The sequence below is a fragment of the Sinohyriopsis cumingii genome, chromosome 4 (genome assembly GCF_028554795.1).
Source record: "Sinohyriopsis cumingii isolate HCF-2022 chromosome 4, ASM2855479v2, whole genome shotgun sequence".
In the NCBI taxonomy this organism is placed as follows: domain Eukaryota; kingdom Metazoa; phylum Mollusca; class Bivalvia; order Unionida; family Unionidae; genus Sinohyriopsis; species Sinohyriopsis cumingii.
The window spans coordinates 53,737,199-53,763,266 of NC_142964.1; the positions used below are offsets into that span (position 1 = coordinate 53,737,199).

The following is a 26,068-nucleotide window of genomic DNA, read 5'->3' on the forward strand; positions in this document are numbered from 1 at the left end:
TTTGTGTTCATTTTATTTTAACCCTAAAAAAAAAAGAAATTATGAAGCAAGGGGAAACAGGTCTGCCGTACAGTTGAAGGTCCCTTTAAAGAATAAATATTGGAAAGCCAACAACAAAACCATGGCTTTCAGTGCCTCCAAAAGACTGACATTTAGTCTACTGTGTCTAGCAGGACATTGAAGAATCATTTGTTCTTGAGCAAATTCATTGCCTGTATACAAAGTCTAAAGATGGAAGTAGTCCCAATTTCCATAGGTTTTGTATAAGGCCCATCCAGGTCAATATGGACTAGCAGCAAGACAATGTCTGAGGGTCTTTATAAGAAAAGTCCTGATCAACCAGTTATCAAACAGGGATCACCAGTAACCTTAGTTGGGTGACAATTACTCTCATTAGTCTGGTAGAGACTCGTGGTGTGACGGCTAGGCTTTACAGCAGAGTATGAAATGAAAAGGTGCTGGAGAAAGGAATTTAATATGCTGTGACGGCTAGGCTTTACGGCAGAGTATGAAATGAAAAGGTGCTGGAGAAAGGAATTTAATATTGTGTGAGGAACTCAATGATGCCTTCACAGAAACAATAATTAAAATTCGGGTCACTCAGCAGGCCCAGATATATTAATAATCTTATCAGGACTGATAGTAGATCATACTTGGGACCCAGGGAAGGCACTTTTAACATGTAATCATTCATGGATGCAATCTAGAATAGTTCATCCTCTTCACATAAGCTCTTTAAATAATCAGAGGACCCTAGCAGGTATTTTCCAATATTATGTGCAACTTTTATGAAACATTTTGAAATTGGATACCTTTCTTATGGTCTGAGGGATATGAAATTGGTATAAACTCAGTTGATACATTGCTGAGCTGCTTTGAAATTTTTTTTACCAAGTTTAAAATGGCACTGATATGACGGAGGATACATACATACATACATATGTGTGTGTGTGTGTTATATATATATATATATATATATATATATATATATATATATATATACACACACACATATAGGATTTAGGTTTCTCATGAATCTAGTGGATATCTCTGTATTACACATTAGACAGAAGAGATTTGGAAGAAAAAAGTACTTCCCTTGATTTTACTTAGGCGTTTGATTATGTTTTAAGAGAAAATTGTGTACTGTATGGTAAAATTTAAATCTCAGAAATTTTGCATGTGACACTGCAATGAACATGGTAATACTAATGGAAATATGCTTGCTTTTAAGACAAGGTGACTGTCCATCTCCATTGTTATTTTCTCGTCATAAATGACCATGAACAATTTATACATAAAGGTTTCATTTACATGGATTTAAATTTATTTAAGGCTGTTATTACTCTATGCAGATGATAGTTATTGTGCAGAATCTCAACAGGAATTAAAAGGTAACAATCTATCCAAATAGTGCATTACTTAGAAAATGAAGATAAATACAGCCGTGACAAAAATTATTTTTACGAAGGGGAATATTGCATAAATACTCTTTTTAACAGTGGCAAAACAATATGGTATTTAGGACTCGTTTTTACATCTGGTGGCTCTTTTTAAAAAACATATTCTTTCAGGGCAACCCCAGAAAGCTATTTTTAAGTTAAATACATATTATCACATATTTTCTTTTACTGTACATAAACAGACTGGATTGCTCGATAAACTGATAATTCCCATTTTGTTTTATTGTAATGAAGTTTGGGGTTTTATTATGCTAGAGCTTTTGAATGAATTTATTTACAGCTATAAAGTTATATGGGGTCAAATAAACAATACAAAAGGACTGATTATAATGGTGAATTGAACTTTTAGGATATCACAGTGTTCTATTTAAATTGTGAAATATTGAAATGAAAATATTACAGGTAAATGAAAATGAATGTAAAATTTGTTTATATATTGTTATTAAATGATTCAGATTTATTCCCAGATAATGCTGGGTAACTGTAACAAGGTATCTTTGAGTTTTTCATTTTTTATTAAGGGGGTGTGACTTGATGAGAATGTTGGTAAACCCTTTTTTGCAGTATCCCTTTTGAAACAAAGAATTATTGACCAGTTTATTCAAAACTAGCATAGCTGAGTTGAAGATTCCAGTCTGTAGTATTTTATGAACACATCTGTATTTTATATATTTTAGCCTGTTTTGCAATATATTACTGTACAAATTTTTTTATATGCTTCAACAAAATCGAGTGTCATCTGAATCAGAAAGTTATGTTTGAAAATGGGCCAAATCAAATAGCATACAAATTAATGAGAAAAAATGCACATTTTATATTTTAAAAGATGAATATCATTTCGTTTTAGAATGTGATTTATATTCTAGTAAAATAAAGTTATACTTGATCAATGATATTGGAAGAGACCAAATATATTTAGGTTTGCATAGCCATTAATTCTACAAATATTACAACCTTTAAGAAATTGTCAACCTACATAAAAGCAATTACTATTACTGGTAGAAATTAGAATATATCTGTAGTGTCATAAATGTTCACTAAATATTAGAAACCTATAATTCATATACAATGGTACCATATATCTTAAAGGGTGTTGATGCATTGGTATGGGTTTTTTGAGCACAACTTTATTTCAGCAATCCCAAGAAAATAGTTACCTGACATTTATTTATACTTGGAGACCTGACTGACACTATGTACATAGTGGTTTTGTCTGAAAATTAGTTAAGTGTCAGCTTCAATTCTCTGCTGTAATTAGTATATATGTGTGTGTGTGATTTGGATTGTTAACTTAGCTTTAACAATTTTTCAGTCATATTGCTATGCTGTCTGCAGTGTGACAGTTTATAGTGATGTCTAGCACTGGGGCATCATGCTGCAGACATGTAACACGATGTCCCACCCAGTCACATTATCCTGACACCAGGCTGACCAGTCCTAACACTAACCTGTTAATGCTGAGCGCCAAGCGACGCAGCTGTTAGTACCATTTTTGTAAGTCTTTGGTATGACTCGGCCGGGGATCGAACCCACAACCTCCTGCATCCGAGGCAGACACTATAACAACTAGGCCACCAAAGTGGTATATATAGTGTTTCATTTGTAGTTGTTTCAAATAGGATTTTGCGGTGTCTTTGCTCACTTGGATTAAACCTACACTGATAAAATAAGACATACCTTCTGGAAGATTTAAAATTGTTGCAAAATTACACTTGAATGAAGGGTCAATTTAAATAAGTGCTAAATCTAGCATCATTTATTAGTTCTTTCTTTCATTTTCAGTAATTAGTGTTTGAATACCTTTTACTTTTATCTCATTCTCTCTATCCTAAATGATCTCTCAACATTTTGATTAAAGGCAATGAGGGGAAATTGCAGCTGTTAGATAGCATATACATACACATACCATGCATCTGATTGGTTGACCATGCCTCTGATTGGTCGACCTTGTTGCTACTGCAGTTTTTTAGGCTTCTTAACTGTCAGTGATTAACACAAAATAATGTCTTTCTGCATAAATTTGTAGCTATGCCTATACATTAACATGTTGCCACCATGGAAGCCATATTTCTGGTCTGATTTTGATTAACCTTGGACTATATTTTTATATCATCTTGGACAAAGTCGATAATGAGTGAGATCAAGTCATATGAAATAAGTTATCTGATTGGCTGCACTTATTTGCAAATTTTGGGTCTCTATTTCTGATCAGATTTTGATCAAACCTGCAATGTATTATCAATCAAAATCTTGTACAATTTCAATAATGAGATCCACACATAATAATGAGGTTATCTTGCATCTGATTGGCTGAGCTTGTCAACACTATGGAGGCCATATTTTAACCGGATTTGATATATTAGCTTTTATAATTTCTGAACCTTGAGTTCAGTTCAGAGCAACATCCATGCATGTTAATCAGTTGATCCAAGATCAGACTGGTTGAGCTTAAGAGTTTATATTTTGGATTAGATTAGTTACATAATCTTGTTTCATCAAGATCTCTGAGGTGGTCTGTTATGAATGAAATCCACACACATATTAATGAGCATCCAGGCTGATCACATGTTGGGAATTAAACCCAATTGCTTGTGAGTCAGATGCATCCGTGTCCTTGACTGGTGATTTGAATGGTTTCCAAGTTATGACACCATGGGTGGGACCTCAGATGGGAAACAAAAGACCCCAAAAGCCATGATCACTGCATAGATTAACTTTCCACATAATGCCAAGTAAGTTTCTAAATTGTGAACTAAGGCCTAGATCTCAGGGAATAGGCTGGTTGCATACAACAGCTTCAAGTTATTATTCAAGACAGTCCTTGTAATTTTCAGCAACGTTATATGTTCCTGTTACATAGACAGCATTATAGGTTCATGTCCAAAATTGGTTTCTAAAGCAGCTGAACAGAGTTCTGTTAGCAGATGTCACTGTACATTTGTCAAGAATAATCTATACATGCTGTAAGTGTGTGTTTATAGTTTGCAAGAAACACCACCTGATACACATACATGTTGCAACATTTTTGGACTTTGTTTTATGCCTGTAAAAAACCATGTCCTGCTTATAGATGACATTGTATATAAAGTTGACATTTTAGGAACAGCTGATAAAATTCATGTGTAAATGATTTGTTTTAAGGCAGCTATTAGTACCTTGTAGGCTAAGCTTTTATATATACCAAGTCTTAAAAAAAAGAACATAACATAGCCCTACAGAATTTTAGGCTTCTTAACTGTCAGTCATGAAGACAAAAAGGGGTCTTTTTCTGCATAAATTTATAGCTATGCCTATACACTAACATGTTCCTTGCCTTCATGAAAATGCAGGAGAGTTTATACTGTATCCCCAGCATTACTTTTGGCAGTGACAACATAAACATAACAAATGTATTCCTTTGTGTTTAGGTTTGTTCATGAAATACAGTTGCTTGTACAGTTTCAAAATTTTATATATGGATACATCATGAGAAGCCTTCACCATCATACATTTTGTTTCATCGTACACTGTTGACATTTAGGTCAGGTTGTTGTACGATTGCTGGTACAGTCATGAAAATTGGCCATGGGTAAGGTTTTTATACAATTGCTGGTACAGTCATCAAAATTGATCTTGGGTCAGGTTGTTGTACAATTGCTCGTACAGTCATGAAAATTGATCTTTATGTGCATTATCGTTGCATTATTTATATTTACATTGTAGTTGATTGCTTATAAACGTTGACAAAATTGGTAAACATGTAAACAAATATGCAAATGGCTGTCATTTACCCATTCCAATTAAATGTTTCCACTTTTCAGCTTAAGAGGACTGAATTATAGGATTTTGCTGTTAAATCTGTTCTTAAAGTTTGTGATTTTCACATCAATTATGGCATCTCGAGTAGAAAGACAAAGTTTAAGAGTTGGTTGTAATGCACACAGAAAACATATCACATCAGGCCAATTACTGATAATGTTGATACAATTTTACTGAAGCTACATTATTCATCATTGAAAAATATGGTTGTTAATAGAATCTTTGATTAGTGTTATGACTCTACGGCCTTAAACTAAGTAACATAAAGGAGCAAAACCAACAAGTTTCTTAAAACTTAACAAATAATTTAATTTTCTAAGTTAAAAAATGAAAATTTAAGAGGAACTTACGGTATTGTGAATTAAATCCAAAATAAGCCAAAAGCCTCTACACAAGTCCAAAAGAATTGAGTATTCCAAATGAATTTTGGGTCCTGAATATACTTATGTACCAGCAGTCTTGATGTGTCACAATGGCATTGTCCAAAACTTCTCTGAATTATATTCACAATAATCCCAGAATAATATTTTAGTCCAGAATCGATGAGAAAATTTTAATTAAAATGAACAATCCAAACAAATGAGTTTAAAATTATATCTAAACACATGAAATACATTTGTGGACAAATTTTAAAAGAAGATGATAGGAAATAGGAATGAATTAATTGTCTTCAACCTTAAAGACATTCATTGGCTCTAAATTGCAATATTTTTCTATTCAATCTATGGCACAATACCTCCCACATTGCAACAGAACTCACATGACTTAACCATCCAATAGAAATTACACCAAATTTGTAAACAGATTTATTACTGAGACTGAAAAAATTTGAGCAGAAGTTTTGATGATATCCAGCCATACCAACAAAATGCATCACCTGCTCTTTACTGATAGACACTGAGAATTCAGAAATTGCTTTAACCTTACCGTCTTAAGGTTTAATTTGACATCCCACAATGTCATTAAAATGTAACATCACCTCATTAATATGCACAGATCTTATGTGTATTCAAATTCATCCAAGAGTGGATGATATATTCCTATATTGCAAACTTCATCAAAAACATGGCAATGAGAAAATGCATGTCATAGCCTCACTAAAGTCAACATAGCTACTGATAAACAGATTGCTATTTTAACTCAGACAGACAAATGAAACTTCTATGCAGATTCAGCTCTTTATTCCAGATGACAATTCATAAAGGCTACAAATGGAATGATGAAATAAATTGTCAATGATAAAGTCATCAAAAAATATCTCTGCTACTCTCAGAAAAAAACAAAATATTTGACCAAATAATCACTACATATTCATTTGTATAAATTTTAACATGTAGTGAAAAAATATATGACGATAAATATAAACCTTGTAATAATAATGAGCAAATACATAATCTATATTAATGCATAACTAAATTGTTTTAAGTCTAGTTCATGATCTAGATGTCTAACGAAGTTCGTTATCTACAAGCCTGAAAGTAGTTCCTAATACAGCAACAGCTCTTATTGTCAGCACATCCATCAGCACTGTGTCAATTCTGTCCCTGTCTTTTACACCTGGCCCCATAATCTATAAACATTCAGTGCGCTGTGCCCATTTTGTCCCTGTCTTTTAACCTGGCCTCATATTCTATAAACATTCAGTGTGCTGTGTCCATTTTGGCTCTCTTATACACATGGCCCCAAATTCTGTAAACATTCAGTGCAATGTGTCCATTTGAGCCCTGTCTTGTACACTTGGCCCCATATTCTATAAACATTTAGTGCAGTGTCCATTTGCATACTTGCCAACTATTACGCCTTATGTGTAAACATATATGGCTTACGTTTTCCATGAATCCCTAACAAAAAAAAATCAATAATTTGTTTTCTCATTTTTATTAACATCCCATCAATCTCACAGACCCTATTCTAGAACAGACGGCTTCTACGTAACTACAACATAAGAGTACACTTGTCCGTAGACTTAAATGCACTTTCCTAACAGTATTAATATGTTCTATTTATAGCAGCTATCCCATTTCCAAGAAACATGCTGGTTGCTACTTTCAAATCTTTGACCTTGGATTCATTGTTATCATTCATGTTTGTTAGAGAACCAATCTATAGTGCGCTATAGGTTATGTCTATTGCTTTTGTACAAGAGTACAATAGACCCACATGTACTTTCCTCACTCTATCATTATATTCTATTTATAGCAGCTGTATCACTTAGGAGGAACCAGACTAGTTTTCTAATTCTTAATCTTTGCTCTTAGATTCTAATTCATACTTGGTACAGAACCAGTCTGTAGGTATTTAGTGCTAAAAGCGAAGTCAAATTTATTCTAGCTGATGCGTGGGTTGGAGCAAAAAAAAATTCAATTAATTTGACACATGGATTAGTAAAAAAAAAACAAAAAAAAAAAACAACAGAATCCTCCAAAGATAAATACTACCCTAGCGGTAGCAGACTTCATTGGTTTTTTCTTCAAACAGATGTTTCTTGATTTCAGAATTGCAGAAAATATGCATGTGCAAGAATAAAATCATCTAATATTGTTTGGTATTTAGTATTTAGCTGAAGAAACTTCACTTAAAATAGCAGAAGCCAGGAAAATTCGGTGGTTTAGTATTGCCATAGACAGGAGTAGTGATTATGACAAAAAAAATTAGTCGGTCTCAGATACTTTGACAATGAAATGGGCAAAGAGTGTTCTTTCATTACCAAAATTAACAGTAGATTCCACTGCAGAAATCATTTTTGGTTTGCTTGATAATGCTCTGTAGAAACATGATATAAGTTGGCAGAAATGTATGGGGTTTTCAGCTGATAATGCATTTGATGACTGGAATTCATAAAGGAGATGCATCCTATATTCTTAAAATGTCTCCATCAGTGTACATGACTGGTTGTCCCTGTCATCTGATGCAAAGGCTGCTGCTAAATTTGAAGGAGACTTCCTGAAGTATCGAGTCTGCATTTTACCTGACAATGTACTTCATGCTGACAGTTTATGTGCAGCAGCACCTTACTTCCCAGCTAAAGGACACACAGTACTAATGGTATGGAAAAATGGGAACCAGCCTGGAAATGGGTGAATATAGAGTATATATGGGTTAGGCTGACCAGGATTGGCTAATAATGTAAGTTATGTTGTAGGAAAAATAATCTTTTGAGATCTTATCCCATACATGCCAACCCCTAGCGAGGAAAAAGTGTAATCCAAGTGGACAAAAAGAGTAATCTGAGCAGAAAAAGAGTAATCCACATATAACTTGATACAAATTCAATGAGCATATATGTACAAAATGATTTATTTATCCCTCTGGAAATTTAAAGAACCAATATTCCTTTCATAACCTGACAAAGAAAAGGAAATTTCTATCTTAACAGTTATTGGGTCTTTTAGCTGGGAAATGAGATGAAAAAATCAACTCTATCCGTATGAAGTAAAAATCAACTCTATCCGTATGAAGTATATTGTCAGGTAGAGTGGAGTGCCAACTTGATACTTCAGGAGTCTTCTAATTTTTCTAATTTATCAGCAGCTTTTCCTGCAACATGGTGCATCATATGACAGAGACAACCTGATATGTACAATGATGGAGACATTTTTCAAAACATAGAATGCAACTCCTTTACGAATTCCACTCATCACTGATGCAGTATCAGCTTAAAACCCTGAACAATTATGCCAATTTAAGTTTATTCAAAGTATTATCAAGCAAATAAATACAATGTTTTCTCCAGTGGAATCTACTGTTAATTCTGGTAACAAAAGAAGAGCATTCTTACTTTGCCCTTTTCGTTGTTAAAGTCTCTTACACAGACTGGGTACAACTTTTTGTCACAATCACTACTATTGTAATAGTAAACGGCCCAATTTTCATGGCTTCTGCAATTTTAAGTGAAGTATCTTCTGCTAAACACCTAACAATATTAGATGATTTTGTTCTTGCACATGCATATTTTCTGCAATTTTGGAATCAGGAAACATCCATCTGAACAAAGGACCAATGTAGTCTTCTACCGCTAGAGGTTGTCCGTGTTTTATTAAGAACTCGGTAGATAACACATCTGCATTGATAAAATTTGTGTCCACAATTTAGTTCTGCTGTATAAAAAGAAGTTACCTCAGTACTGGAGTTAGTAAATGAGTTACTTCAAGGTTTCTTGTTTTACCACCATGACAATATTAAAATCCTTTGCAAGGAGCATGAAGATCCATAGAATGGAACATTGTATTGTGTAATTCATGTATTCATCTCAGAATCGGTTTTTCGTCTTTTCCTAATCCATCTGTGAAATTATTTTAAAAAATATTTTTGCTATAACATGCATCGACTAAAATAAATCTCACTTGACTTTTAGCGCCAAATACCTACAGACTGGTTCTGATCTGAATTAGAACAAAGAATCTGCGAGCAAAGATTAAAAGATAGAAAACCAGTCAGTCTCTCCTAACTAAGCCATACAGCTGCTATAAATAGAAACTGAGTTCAGAAGTTGAAAGCATGTTTCTTGAAGTAGGACAACTGCCATAAATAGAACATAATACTCTTAGGAAAGTGCATGCAAATCTTTGAACAAGCGCACTCTTATGTCGTAATTACATAGAAGCCGTCTTTTCTAGAATACGGTCTGTGGGATTAATGGGATGTTAATAAAAATGAGAAAACAAATTTTTTGGGAGGGGGATATATCGAAAAAGCGTAATTCGTTTACAGTTATGTGTAATGCTTAATTTGGTGAAAAAAGCGTAATGATTACGCCAAAAGTGTAATGGTTGGAATGTATGGCTTATCCTAGTTGTAAGTGGAAAAAAATAGAGACATTGTTTTATTGATGGAATTTTAGTACTTTAACAGTCTTGAGTTTGGAACACTCATTACTAAAATTAGTACCTGACTCTTTGGTGCGGAATTGAAAGCACATTTCAAACACATGCAGGTCCAGAAAATGCTGCGGTTCATAAATTTTCCTCTACACAGAAGCTGACATCCAGGTTTTATCAATACTGATAAATATAGGTTTGATCATGAGCACTCAAAATTTTTTTAAGTTAATGAATTTTTAATATCATGGTGTTTGCATAGGTTTACTATGGGAACTGAATTAGTACCGTGAGTCCTATAGACAGCCACAGCAATACACAGTGACTCCAGATATGCAAGTACAATTAACTTTATTATAAATGCAATCACATCATGGTTCTATTTGTGGATAACAAGCAACATTAATACATTTTGTAATCCAGAGAGTGACTTTAGGTAGAATATTAAATGCATATTCAGATATATCAACTGTTGCCAAGAAGGGGGGAGGGGGAACAGTGTGTAGATTTGACTATGTTAGGTGGAGTGTTTAGCACTTTGGTTTATATCTAAGCGATGCATATATAAAATTTATACAATTTACCATTTATAGAGTAATTACAGTAAGCAATATGATATTTCCTAGTTGTGTTTTAAAACATAATGATTGAGATATGATCACTGAGCTCTTTTCCACCATACTTATGGTGAAGACCTCTCATGACTTTGCATTCCTCTAATTTCTTTCAGTGAAAGTTTTGAAAGTTCATATTTTGCATTTTAATAGACTTATGACTACTTTACTTTAGTTTTAAATTATATGTCTTCTGGGGGGAATTTTAGGTAATTTTTGTCATTTAAATCTCTTTCTGTAATAATACATGTACATATAGATGGTCACCTTTACCTTTTACTCATTAATTACATAATATGACAAGGTTGGTAATATATTTCAGCATTAAATTGAGGAGCGATAAATGGTGATATGAAAAAGATGATTCTTATTGGACAGCTTTATTTTAATATTTTTTTGTTCTTCTGATTTTGTTAAATAAAGCTCAAATACTGAAATGTTGCCTGAAATGCACCATTGGTCTTTAGGTGAAGATGAACTTGCAATATAATGTAATATTCACAAATGTAATCTTTGACAAGCAGAACTATGCACATTGCTTACTATGTATTGAACTACTACTATTGCTAGGGCTGTCAAGAAAATCAAGGGTGGATATAGCAAACACAGTACTAATGGTATGGAAAAATGGGAACCAGCCTGGAAATGGGTGAACATAAAATAGAGTATATATGGGTTAGGCTGACCAGGATTGGTTAATAATGTAAGTTATGTTGTAGGAAAAGAATCTTTTGAGAGCTTATCCTAGTTGTAAGTGAAAACAAATTAGAGACATTGTTTTATTGATGGCATTTCAGTCCTTTAAGTCTTAAGTTTGGAACAGTCATTACTAAAATTAGTACCTGACTCTTTGGTGCAGAATTGAAAGCACATGTTTCAAACACAAGCAGGTTCAGAAAATGCCACGGCTCATGTATTTTCCTCTACAAAGAAGCTGACATCCAGGTTTCATCTATACTGATAAATATAGGTTTGATCATGAGCACTCAAAAATTTTAAGTTATTGAGTTTTTAATATCATGGTGTTTGCCCAGGTTTACTGTGGGAACTGAATGAGTACTGTGAGTCTTATAAGACCCAATCACTGGAAGATATAAATATAAATTTCCTCTTCCATGTCAGGTTATGAAGGTAATACTGGAAGATATAAATATAAATTTCCTCTTCCATGTCAGGTTATGAAGGTAACATTGGTTCTTTCTTATTCTACTGCTCTCAGTGTTGCTAACAAAAATAAAACTGAATTCAAATCCAGGCTCGCTAACCCAGTACTTAATGCTCTACTTGTGTGCAAAACATTCATGGTCTCACCTGGTACAAAGTGTTTTGAAATGCCACATGACAGTCTGTTGCTTTCTAAATCTAGAAGTGCTACATATGAAACTCTGAAGCAGTAATTGATATTAAAAGAACAGGGTAAATAAATAATTGTGTACATATGCTCATTGAATTTTTATATTGTTATATGTGGATTACTCTTTTTCCTCACCAGGGTTGGCATTTGGGCCCTATTTTGTACACTTGGCCCCATATTCTATAAGCATTCAATTCATTGTTTCCATTTTGGCCCTGTCTTGTACACTTGGCCCCATGTTATATAAACATTCAGTGTACTGTATCTATTTTTGGCCCTCTCGTACACCTGGCCCCATATTCTATAAACATTCTGTGCCAGTGTACTGTGTCCATTTTGGCCCTGTCTTGTACACACCTGACACCATATTCTATAAACATTAAGTGCAACAAACTTGAGCTCAAAATCCTCAAATCTGACACAATACTTTGAGTGTGCTAGGGTAACTGAATTTTAACATGCTTACTGAGAAGCCAAAGTTACGGTGAAGAACACCATACACGTGGCCTCATATTCTCTAAACATTTTAAGTACAAAACTCTAGATAAAAGTTCCAAAAGTTCACAGAGCTTACTGCATTCTAATCAAGTTGTAGAGTCAAAGTTTTGGCACTTTTAGTTTTGTGCTCAAAATATTTGGAGAATACAAGGCCAGGATGCATGGTATCTTCCACACTTTAATGAAGTATGTTCAAGGTGGGGCTTTCTTTTGCTGACTCCTCATCAGAGAGCGTAACTTGGCGAGATTATCCTTCGTGGTTTGATCATCGGGCTTGAGTCTAAGAGCAGTCAGGTAGCTTCCCTCTGCAGCCTCTAACTTGTTGTTGATGTGAAGCATTGCACCCAGGTTCATGTGAGCAATGGCATTCTGAAGAGAATAAAGTTGTAATGACTTCATTTACAATGGTGATGACAACAATGACTGTGAAATAACCTTCATCTCTTGTAATTTTGATGATCATCATAAAGGATACTGTATATACTCACTTTTAAGACAAGTCCAACAGCAAACTGCACAGACCCAGATCTGCTATTGCATAATGTGCCAGCAGATCTGGGTATGTGCAGTTTATTAGGAGTAATCAGTAGAACAAACAACATAGACCCTGATCTGCAGGCACATTATCCTAAGGAAGAGCAGGTTCTTTGTTGTTTGCAGTTGGACTAGATTTATTGAGTATATACAGTACATAATAATCAACATGTACAATTATACCTCTCCCTCGATAACTCACAACAGGGTCCATAAACACAAACCACACGATAAGCGAGAGTGCGAGTTACTGAAGGACCTCCAAAAACTGAGGGGGGGGGGGGGTTAGGAAACTGTTGTTTAATGACCGAATCCTTGTTTTACAATCACATAGATAATAATTGTTAATAATGTGCTTTTTCTAATGAAGTTGTTCGTTATTCTGTGAAAATAACATTTTCAAAATGTATAACATGTCAAAGATCATTCCAACTGATTTCAAAAACCATTATTTGTACAAGAAAACATGTGCTTTTTGTTTTGTTGATTAGTCTGGTTCCCAGAGTGGTATTAAATAGTATACTGCCAAGTTGGAGTCAAAGTAGCAGGGAACTAGACTACCAGTAACTGTTGATACACCACCAAACAAGATTCCTTTTTTTCAAACACTAGCAACATTTATTTCATGAGACAATCGTCTATGTCAAAACTCAATTTTTGTATTGTTCAATTAGTACAATAATGATGTCGTGATTTCATTGAAAGTAATAGTGAAACTTTTTTCATCCTTGAGGATATCTCTAAGTGCCAGCTCAGGAATTATCTGACATGTGCTTGCCCACAATGGTCTATATCTGTGAAACCAAGCTCATTTTTTTTTAATGAAGTATTCGTTTTGCTTGGTTTGGCTTGCTATCTTTGATCAGTTATGAATGAGTAGGTTAATTTAAGGTAGTTTATGTTACATACACAATAACATTTATAAGTGTTCGATTGATCAAATGAAGTAAGTTCACCTGACATACGACCAGAGCTGCTAGATTTTAAGTATGTGGGATTTGCATGCCTTTTAACTTTTCTTTTATTCCACCTCTTTTATTTGATTCAAAAGATATAATTAACGTGATAATACAATGGAGGCCAGCTTTTAATTCAGGACAACAATACAATAAATATCGCTGCAAGTCAGTTATCAAAACACAGTAGGCACTTAATTATGTTCTCAGAGAAATGTTTGAGGACATAGCTGTTATGGTAGACTGACATATTTTATGTTTAAATATACATTGCATTTATGATGATTACACTTAAGAAGAACTAAAAGATAGAATTAAAACACAAATTTTACTTAATAAAAATTATTTGGCATTTAAATATTAATGTAAAGCCTACACTAGGCATGACAATTTCATCGATCAAACTTTCCTTGAATATCTTTAAGTATGGTGTACTAAGAATGTAGTTTGGAAAGAAAATGTAACCAATTATATGACTTCTTATTAAAAAAAGTTGATAATTTTAAAATGTTGATTACAATTTCCAGGTCCTATCTACCATTTGCAACTATAAAACGAGTGATATATCAATGTTTCAGTAACCAATTTTGATCATGATTTTCTTCAAGTTCAAGAAATAGGGATCAATTTTTGGGGTATTTTCAGGTTTAAAAAAAGGATCCAAGACTGACCCTGTGTTATAACTGAGTTTGTGAGTTATCATGGCATGAATTATAGAGGGAGTGGTGTAGTTTGTGAAAGAACAAGGATTTAACTTCCACTTTACTAATGGTCACTATAGCATGAAAGTAGTTGTTTTGGAGCTATACAAATCAAGTTAATTGAATATTTATTTAACAAAGTAACCTGTATAGAAGGAACTGGATTATATTATAATATCATATTTAAAGAACTAACCATAAAAAAGCATCTATAACCTTAAAATTTAAAACAAGATGATGCACAGTTCAATGACATAAAATGGGATCATACAAAAGAGAAGATACTTGTTAATAAAACACATTTTCTGCCTCTTCATGCTGTTTTTAAGTCAGGGACTGCGTGCAGTTTGTCTTGCTTCTTCCCATGGCTGACTTCATATCACCAATATATGCCAGTTTTTCAACAGAGTCGGCCATGCAGCTGCAGACTAATTTAATGGCAATCAAGACCACATCAACAGTTGTGGGAATTCTTTTCTAAACTTTTGGAGAATAGGAAAAACAAAAAGAAAGGATGATGGCAAAGATATAGTGGTACATAATGACAATCAGATTCTGCCGACAATTCGACTAAGGTTTGTACGAAATCAACCTCTTCAAAACTTGACTAGCATGTTTGTTAGAACTTAAAGTCAAGCAAAATTAAGTGTATATCATACCTCTGGTTTTAACTGTGTGGCTTTCAAATACATATTCTCTGCATCTCCATTCCTTCCAACTTGTCTGCAAATAAAAAGATATGCCTTTCCATCTGGCTTCAGTGTAGCTACCATATATATACTCATTTATGAGTTGATTTCAATTGCACACAACAGAGACCCTGATGTGATGTCAGATCTGGGTTCATACAGTTTGCAGTTGGACTTGACTTACATGTGAGTATACATAATGAGTGATTTTCAAAACCACTAGATCATAATGTCAACATCATCACTATATACACAGAAAAAAGGATATTATTTCCTTCGTTCTGATATAATGATATGACATGGTTTCCCCATGCAAGAAACCTAAATGGGGTATGCCTTTCCCATGTCTGTGTACTCAGTGCCCATGCAAGAAACCTAATTGAGGTATGCCTTTCCAATGTCTGTGTACTCAGTGCCCATCCAAGAAACCTAAATTCTCTGACCTCTGTCTGCAGATTAAAGACATGATGAATGCTATGCTTGCGATTTTTGAGAAAATAAATCATATTCCTATCAATTTCATGCATGTATATCTTGATGAAAGGTTGTTCAAGTTTGTTAGGCCGGCTAGTAAGTGGCTACCCTATGCTGTCACCAAATGGTGTTGGCAAATTCCAACTTTTTGATAGGGAGTGGACTCTGACCCTACACCCCAACATCAATGTCTAAATATATAAAATGGGGTGGCAAGGGTAAGAGGAAAAAACTCGGACTATCAACAATAGAGATAAACTGATTACTTGCCTTACGTCATGATAAGAATTAATTATTGGTTCTGGATACATTTAAAGAAAAAAAGGTGGCACTTGTGAGGGGAACAGTTTCCACTTTTGTACTAATATGCTGGCCGCTGGTCATGTTAGAGGGGTGGCCGTTCTTGAGGGGTACTTTTGAATACAAACTCGTCTATGCCAAGGGATTCTGGCTGTAAGAAGCGGCACTGGTCAGGGGTGCTGTTCAAAAGGGGGACTACTCTACTGAATTTACAGCACACAAAAAATAAAGCTGCAAATGCAGTTAGTCTAAAAATATTGTTCTAGAGTACATGTCAGCAAATTTTTATTTCTTTTCATTGAAGTAAAGATTGTGCAAATATAACAACTTGTGAAAATGAATTCACAAAAATGGTGGAGTTCTTTTATTGGTTTACCATGAGAACAATGTCATGGCTTATATGGGCATAAAACTGGCAGTATAAAGCATTTGATCCAGGACTGTCTTGCAAAAGAGATTTTTATCAAACAAATTATCAAATCCATTCAAGAAATGCATTTACATTTTGTTCCATTTTCATTTATCATTCATTGTTCTGCTTTCTGCATTTATCATTTGAGCCATTTTCTTCAAAATGCATAACTTTATTTCTATTCATTCTGTAAGAATTAATCATTTTGTTTCTGTTTCACTGGCAAAATCACTTGTTTTGGGGTCTGTATACAGTCAGCATAAAATAACTAGAGTTGAAATAGAAAACTGAAAAACTATGCAATTTTTATTCTTCCTAAAAATCATATGGGAGCTTGAACACAGATGCATATAAAGTATGCATTCATAGTGTGGCTCTGAATTCTAGGTTATCATGATTTATGTTGATTTGAATTTACCTGAATATATTAGCAGCAGCGAAACACAACTCAAAATCATCAGGTGACTTCCTGACAGCTGAATCAAACATGACAGCTGCCTCCTGCAGTTTCCCATTGTCTGCCATGAATTGGGCTGGAACATTAGAGTATTACACCGTTGGTCATTGGTACTGATTTGCAATCACAATCAACTTATATTTGTCAGGAAACTAAGGAACAAAAACTAAGAAAAGAAAATTTTAATTTTTTTACAATCATTTCAATAATCATTGTTTTTCAGTTATTTAAGTTACCTGAACGATGATGGTAAATAACTTTTATAACTAATTGCTGAAAAATATCAGTCTTTGCGCACATGGGAAAATGGACATGTATTTGACTACCTCAGGACAGTAACTGTGTTTTCTACTATCACAAAATGAGTTTTACTGTCAATGCATCTGCGAAGCTGTTAAAACAGAAATTTACAGCAGAATAAATACCATTTACAGTCTCAAATCCTGAACACAAGAGAGTTGTCCCATCCTAGCATACTCTGAGGAAAAATGTAAATCACCGCAACAATGCAATATAGGAACAGTTGTGATGTCATAATGGCACCAGCTTCCAACAGTGTAAATTTTACTATTGCAAAATCTAACATTCAACCAATCAGAAAGCACATTAAATTCACAGATGTTAGAAGATGTTGTTCAGTGCAGAGGAGCTGTATGACTGTATATAATGCATTGTTTCAAAATTACAAAAAAAAACAGTTATGCAAAGATATAAATATTAAATGATGGGATCTCATTCTAACTTGGTGTGGTACATGGTTCACTCTACAATCCATCTTGCATTGCAGACCAAAACGTAGACAACCCAAGATCTCAGGAACTTCACTGCATGTGTACCCTTTGGAAAAATGTTAACTAATCAAGCATACTGCCGGCTTCAAGCTCTGCTAGTACAACCAGCTACAAACACTGACAACCTGTAAACAACATTGCTAATGGCAAGCTCTGAAATAATTCAAATACTGTTTGCACTGAAGAAGTCTTCATAAACCTAATCTTTCATAAATGTCATAAAACAATAAAAATAACTTCACCATAATGTTGGTCAACTCGAACGTCACTAGGATCCGCGTCTCTGCCTTTCTTAAGCCATTTCTCTGCTGTTACAAGGTCACCCTGAAAGTAACAAGAGACTCAAGATGACACCAGAAAACCCATCTCCTTAACTGTTCTAATAAAATCTGATCTCTAGGATTGCCTCTCCAAGCTGAAACAGATCTTATGTCCCACTGAAATACTGTTACGCTGTTGCTAATAACGAGTCATAGTCACCTACATAGATCTTTGATAGAATATATTGGCAATTGTAAGCATCAATACTGTATTGGATGTGGTGTATTGGGTAGTGTATTCTGGGACCCTTGACTGACTTGCCTACAGGGCTTCATCCAATTTGTTAAAAATATCATTGGGACTTCCATTTCTATTTCAGATTAATTTTGGTATTTGTAGGTTATGCAGCTTAAAGCTGCACTTAATCCATACTGCCTCTATCAACCCACTGTAAATGGATGATAAAGTTAAAAGGGGGGCTTTTCGGTGACATAAAATGAACTTTTAATTATTTCATAAAATGATATTTTAATGTAGGCTCATTCAACCTACACAAAAATTTTCATGCTATGTGTTACAACATAACTGATAAGAAACAATCATTTTCATAAAGCATAATTCTAGATAACTACAACTGGAAGCAATCATTTTAGTGCACACACGTCTTCCCATTGAGGATTTTTAAAGGACATAGCAAAGAGTCTACAAGGACTTCAAAATTTTTCATAGAGAATTTTCTTATTAATGAAATCAAACTACCTTCACTTGACACTTTTGTATTACTGCATTAATGGGTACAAAAAGGCAAAAAAGTAGAACAAAAATGCATGAAATCAATTGAGCACCACTTTAATAAATGGATGCTAAGCCACCATGTAATTTCAACTAATTATGTTTATTTAGTTATTTTAGGTTGGATTACTTAACTAATATTAAATTATACATTTAAAAGTAATATGTCCTATTCAGTCTAATTGTTTCTATATTTCCTCCAACAAAATTCAAAGATTCTGCAAAATTTCCAGTTGTTCAACAAATTCAAAGACTCCTTAATGATTAAAAATCTTTTTTCAAAATTCAACGAGTTTTTACGCCAACTTCTAAAATTCCAGGTATTTGTCAAGAACAATGCATGGGGCCTATTTCAGGTATTTGTCAAGACTCTAAGAACAATGCATGGGGCCTATTTCAGGTATTTGTAAAGACTAAGAATAATGCATGGGGCCTATTTCAGGTATTTGTCAAGACTAAGAATAATGCATGGGGCCTATTTCAGGTATTTGTCAAGACTAAGAATAATGCATGGGGCCTATTTCAGGTATTTGTAAAGACTAAGAATAATGCATGGGGCCTATTTCGGGTATTTGTCAAGACTAAGAATAATGCATGGGGCCTATTTCGGGTATTTGTCAAGACTAAGAATAATGCATGGGGCCTATTTCGGGTATTTGTCAAGACTAAGAATAATGCATGGGGCCTATTTCGGGTATTTGTCAAGACTAAGAATAATGCATGAGGCCTATTTCAGGTATTTGTCAAGACTCTAAGAACAATGCATGGGGCCTATTTCAGCATCATGCTGTCAACAAAAAAAAACTGGATCTTCCATGGTCAACTAGTATTGATAATATATGATTATGTGTGATTGCATTAAAGTTTAATAAAATATCTGCACACTAATATATATATGGTGATATTAATGGCAAAGTTCTAAAAATTGTAAACATACATAAATGGCAAAAAAACTTGAGGGAACTACATCATTCCAAATAAATATAAACATGAAGACCAACCAGATAAATGATAAAAGGTAAAAATGTAAATATAAATAATTGTAAAATGATTCAGAAAGATAATCTCTTCCTAATAAATGTAAACATGAAGTACTACAATATTAAAGGTAAAGATGTTAACATTCTATAACAGTAGAAAAAAAACATACTGATATGAAAACTCCATATGAAAACTCCATACTGATGTGAAAACTCCATACTGATATGAAAACTACATACTGGAAACTCCATACTAATATGAAACTCCATACTGATATGAAAACTCCATATGTAAACTCCATACTGATATGAAACTCCATGCTGATATGAAAAACTGATATGAAAACTCCATACTGATATGAAAACTCCATTATGAAAACTCCATACTGATATGAAACTCCATACTGATATGAAAACTCCATACTGGAAACTCCATACTGATATGAAAACTCCATGTGATATGAAACTCCATGTGATATGAAAACTCCATACTGATATGAAAACTTCATGTGATATGAAAACTCCACACTGCTATGAAAAGTTCATGTGATAAGAAAACTCCATGATGATATGAAAACTCCATAATGATATGACCATCCATGTTTCGACTGTCAAGAAGGCCATTGTGGTGGCCATATTGGATGTCAGAACAGTCCCATTTTCATTGAGAATCGACTAGACTAAGGGAAAAATGTGTGTATTAAGTTTCAAGGCAATCCTACATGTAGTTTCAGAGAAGTTGCAATAGCGAACAACTAGTACTAATGGACAGTCAGGAAACAGACAACAGACAGACAGGCAACAGACAAGTCAGACAGACAACAGATAGACAGGCAACAGACAAAAGACAGACAGGAAACAGACAATGGACAGACAGGAAACAGACGATGGACAGACAGGCAACAGACAGACAGGCAACAGACAATGGATAGAAGGCAACAGACAATGGATAGACAGGCAACAGACAACAGATAGACAGGCAACAGACAACAGATAGACAGGCAACAGACAATGGACAGACAGGCAACAGTTGTTGTTGTTGTTGTGGGGTTTAACGCCATTTTTCTGCACACGATAGGCTATGCATGGCAGCCAGTATTAATGGTGGAGGAAGAACCTAGGAAAACCCCAGGAAGTACCACCAACCCACAAGAAGCTACTGGTAAGCTTTCTAACATACCCACATTGGCTGAATCCTAGACTCAAACCCATGCAGACAGAGGTGAAATGGCACTGATCTGTAACAGAGAGCACTTTAAACCACTTGGCCACTCAGGGCTCCAACAGGCAACAGAGAGACAGGCAATAGACAACAGAAAGACAGGCAACAGACAGTGGACAGACAGACAGGCAACAGACAACAGACAAATACAAACTCTTCCAAAGCTAAAAATCTTAAGCACCCATATACACATGTTGTAGAGCACAAAGTTTAATTAACTAACGAATGATACTCTAAAGTGAATAGACTTCCAATTAATACAATTTAGTCTCCTCCAAAGCTAAGTAAAGAAAACCGTGAAGACAGGAGTTCTGGGTCATCATAAATTAAATGTGGTCAGCATACATGCATGCAAAACATTTCTGATTAAAGAAATTTCACAGATCTTGTTCTGTTTAAAATCTGTTTAAGCATGTCTGAAGTTGACATCCCAAAGTATGCATACTCTTTGATTTGTAGCAGATTAAAACTTCAATGAAAGTCAAACCTGTCAATAGTAGCCACCCATAGGAAAAAGCAAAACTGGCCTATATACATGGGTGCTGTATGCAGGTTCATCTTTCAAACATTTTTTAAGCAAATACCATGCATTGAATACCAATAAAATTATCATTATCATTATTATCATTATTATTATTATCTTTATTATCATTATTATTATTATTATTATCATTAACAAAAACAGTTTTAATTTAATGTATTGTTAAACCAAAAAATAAAATACACATTTTGTTTGTAAAGTTATGTTTCACACAAGATCACTGTATTATGCCCACTCTAATCCATCCTATAATTTAAGTAATCAATGACACTTTTTTTTTAAAAGTCACAGACGCTGGTATCATATATAATGAAAAAACTAATTGTGCTTCCAACTGACAGCTTACATATGATCTGTGAAACTGATGACTGACCCATGTACTGCTGTAGGTTTTTATATTCCTGTGTAATAATCAAACATGACTAGAACAAATGATATGGATCACTTGGGAAGAAATTTGCTTAACTTTAAATATACTGACATTTAAAGACATTGTTCATATATGACTTAAATGGTGCTGTGTAATAATTAGTGAAACTTCCGAGCTCTTAAATTTCAAAAGCATATGCTTTGAAAATGGTTGGATCCAATTTTGTCAAATGCACAATATAAAATCTTCAATATACTATTTAAATATTCAGATACTTTGTATTACTTGACATTTTAAAAATTAATGGATTTTATTTGTCACTCTTGTTATTTTAACCTGAAACGGAAATGGACTAACACACCATTATTTGCTTTGTGTCATGAAAAACCAGGTATAGGATGTGGCCCAAGACGACATTTCTGTGCTTGGAAAGGTTGTAAATCTAATCCCAGTATGTGTCACTTGCCTTTTTCTGGAAGAGCTTGGACAATGTTATATGTGCTGGAACATGGTTTGGCTTGGCCTGGAGAGCTTTCAGGTACCATTCCTCTGCTGACACCAGATCTCCCAGCTTGAAGTACACCTCACCTTCAATATACATTTTTAATGTTGATATAACCAGATAGCAATGACTTACACTCCTCAACTTGAGTCTACACTGAAACCCTCAATGTTTATATCTGTTACAAACAAGAGACCCATGTGGACCTGATATCACTCACCTATATAACAGCTGACCGTTTTACTAGGCAAACTGCTATAGTGTGGTAAGAAAATAACACAATCTAAACCATCTCCCAATATTACATTAAATCAATTTTGAACCATTTTTATTTTCAAGCCCAGCCAATCAGATGCACGGTATCTCATTTATTATAAACTATGAGTGTATTTACTACAATGGAACAAAATCTAATTGGAATTCGACTTCAGATTGCTAACAAACTTAGGCAGAGGCAAGATTATCTCACTAATGTGTGTAGATCTTGATTATAATCAAGTTCGTCCATCAACTTGATAATATAAGGACAAGTTTAATCAGAATCTGATCAGAAATTTAGCTGCCAGAGTGTTATCAGCTCAGACAAACAGATGCATTTATATACATGAATTTGACTCATAATTCCTACTCAGGCAAAATCTTTATGACATGGGCCTCTGTGATACTATAGGAATAAATGTTAACTGAAATCTCTCTGTGATACTATAGGAATAAATGTTAACTGAAATCTCTCTATGATACTATAGGAATAAATGTTAACTGAAATCTCTCTATGATAATATAGGAATAAATTTTAACTGAAATCTCTCTATGATACTATAGGAATAAATTTTAACTGAAACCTCTCTATGATACTATAGGAATAAATGTAAACTGAAATCTCTCTATGATACTACAGGAATAAATGTAAATTGAAATCTCTCTATAATACTATAAATGTTAAATGAAATCTCTCTATGATACTATAGGAATAAATGTAAACTGAAATCTCTATAATACTATAGGAATAAATGTAAACTGAAATCTCTCTATAATAATATAGGAATAAATGTAAACTGAAATCTCTCTATAATACTACAGGAATAAATGTAAACTGAAATCTCTTTGATACTATAGGAATAAATGTAAACTTGCTCACAGTTTGTGTCATTCTTTACTCAGCACAAATATAATATTCATTTATAAAAGTAAATTTCTCAGTAAAGCTTGATGCAGTTCAATGAAATTCAGAAACAATGGAGAACTGTTACAGCAATAAAATTAAAGAACCTTGTTTCCTTGTGATGTTAAATTCATGGTTTAGCTTACACATAAAAAGCACAAACATCTGTACTCTATGAATTAATGATGAATTCACAACAGCAAAGCCAGTGAATTTGACCTTTATAGCAAAAGAGTTCTTCTTTACCCCAAGTGCAAGTTATTCACATAGTCTGGTAAAAGTGTTGGTGGTGGCCATAATGAGTGGCAGCTTCGTAGCATAAAAAGCTCTGCATTACGTTGGACATTTATTTTCCATCAAAATTAAGTAGAAAATGACACAAGCTGAGGTACTTCATTTGCTCAGTAAATTTTCTTTATCAAAATATTTTATTTGAGCTATCTTCTCTATTGTATTAAAATGCTGACCTGGGGTCACAAACTGTGACAGGATTATTACAGGTGTGCATTGGGAAGATTGATCAACCATTAGGTTTCAACTGACCAATGCCCCAAATTGACCAATCACATGGCATGTTATAATGAGAGCAGGATAAGGACTATACTGACCAATCATGTTGTAGAGACTCTGTGCCTGATAGTAGCTAGGCATCCTCTGTATGGCCTTCTGGTACACCTCCAGTGCTTCCTGCAAAAAATGTCCATGTACTTTGTAGTACTCGGTTTGAAAACAGAATAGTTTCTTACATACACTGGCATAGACCCTGAAAACATACTTTAACATTACAATAGTAAAAACAAATTACTCAAGTGGGTATGAGATAAATGACTCAAGTGGGTATGACACAAATGACTCAAGTGGGTATGAGAAAAATGACAAGTGGGTATGAGACAAATGACTCAAGTGGGTACGAGACAAATGACTTCAGCGGGTATGAGACAAATTACTCAAGTGGGTATGAGACAAATGACTCAAGTGGGTATGAGACAAATGACTCAAGTGGGTATGAGACCAATCACTTTGTTTACATTAGCCTGATAGCTGGATGCAAAAGTAGGCCAAATAATAGGTGTTGGCTGGAAGCTTTCGATCAAAGTTGGTTAAGTCTGAAAAGTGATTTCTAAGAAATGATTCTTTAAAGGTTTTTCTCTTTTTAATAAAATTGGCCACATCAAATTTTACAAATATGAAAAGACCGATGTTTGAGATGAAGACATTTCAATGTGAAAGGACCTGATGTCAGGACAGTTTTTTTTGAGATGAAGTAATTTCAGTGTGAAAGGACCTGATGTCAGGACAGTGTTTGAGATGATGTCATTTCAGTGTGAAAGGACCTGATGTCAGGACAGTGTTTGAGATGAAGTCATTTCAGTGTGAAAGGACCTGATGTCAGGACAGAGTCTGAGATGATGTCATTTCAATTTGAAATGACCTGATGTCAGGACAGTGTTTGAGATGAAGTCATTTCGATGTGAAAGGATCTGATGTCAGGACAGTTGTTTTAGATGATGTCATTTCAATGTGAAAGGACCTGATGTCAGGACAGTGTTTGAGATGAAGTTATTTCAATGTGAAAGGACCTGATGTCAGGACAGTGTTTGAGATGAAGTCATTTCAATGTGAAATGACCTGATGTCAGGACAGTGTTTGAGATGAAATCATTTCAATGTGAAATGACCTGATGTCTGGACAGTGTTTGAGATGATGTCATTTCAATGTGAAATGACCTGATGTCAGAACAGTGTTTGAGATGATGTCATTTCAATGTGAAATGACCTGATGTCAGGACAGTGTTTGAGATGAAGTCATTTTGATGTGAAAGGACCTGATGTCAGGACAGTTTTTTTAGATGAAGTCATTTCAATGTGAGAGGACCCAATGTCAGGACAGTGTTTTGAGATGAAGTCATTTCAATGTGAGAGGACCTGATGTCAGTACAGTGTCTGAGATGATGTCATTTCAATGTGAGAGGACCTGATGTCAGGACAGTGTTTTGAGATGAAGTCATTTCAATGTGAAATGACCTGATGTCAGGACAGTGTTTTGAGATGAAGTCATTTCAATGTGAGAGGACCTGATGTCAGGACACTGAGATGAAGTCATTTCAATGTGAAATGACCTGATGTCAGGACAGTGTTTCGAGATGAAGTCATTTCAATGTGAAATGACCTGATGTCAGGACAGTGTTTTGAGATGAAGTCATTTTGATGTGAAAGGACCTGATGTCAGGACAGTTTTTTTAGATGATGTCATTTCAATGTGAAAGGACCTGATGTCAGGACAGTTTTTTTAAATGATGTCATTTCATTGTGAGAGGACCTGATGTCAGGACAGTGTTTTGAGATGAAGTTATTTCAATGTGAGAGGACCCGATGTCAGG

The 26,068-nt window shown here is 34.3% G+C and overlaps 1 protein-coding gene across 2 annotated transcripts in view; it reads right to left on the bottom strand.

Moving 5' to 3' along the window:
* Positions 1-6,420: 6,420 nt before the first annotated feature.
* Positions 6,421-26,068, bottom strand: part of LOC149801176 (protein O-mannosyl-transferase tmtc2-like) — a 59,797-nt gene continuing 40,149 nt past the window's right edge. For both annotated transcript variants that reach the window (XM_089955206.1, XM_089955207.1), the window contains exons 8-13: positions 24,297-24,375; positions 22,491-22,612; positions 18,101-18,182; positions 17,029-17,143; positions 15,395-15,458; positions 6,421-12,913 (exon numbers count right to left, since the gene is read on the bottom strand). In XM_089955206.1, coding sequence (XP_089811332.1) covers positions 12,737-12,913; positions 15,395-15,458; positions 17,029-17,143; positions 18,101-18,182; positions 22,491-22,612; positions 24,297-24,375 — 639 coding nt within the window. In that variant the 3' untranslated portion in view covers positions 6,421-12,736. The remainder of the gene's footprint in view (positions 12,914-15,394; positions 15,459-17,028; positions 17,144-18,100; positions 18,183-22,490; positions 22,613-24,296; positions 24,376-26,068) is intronic.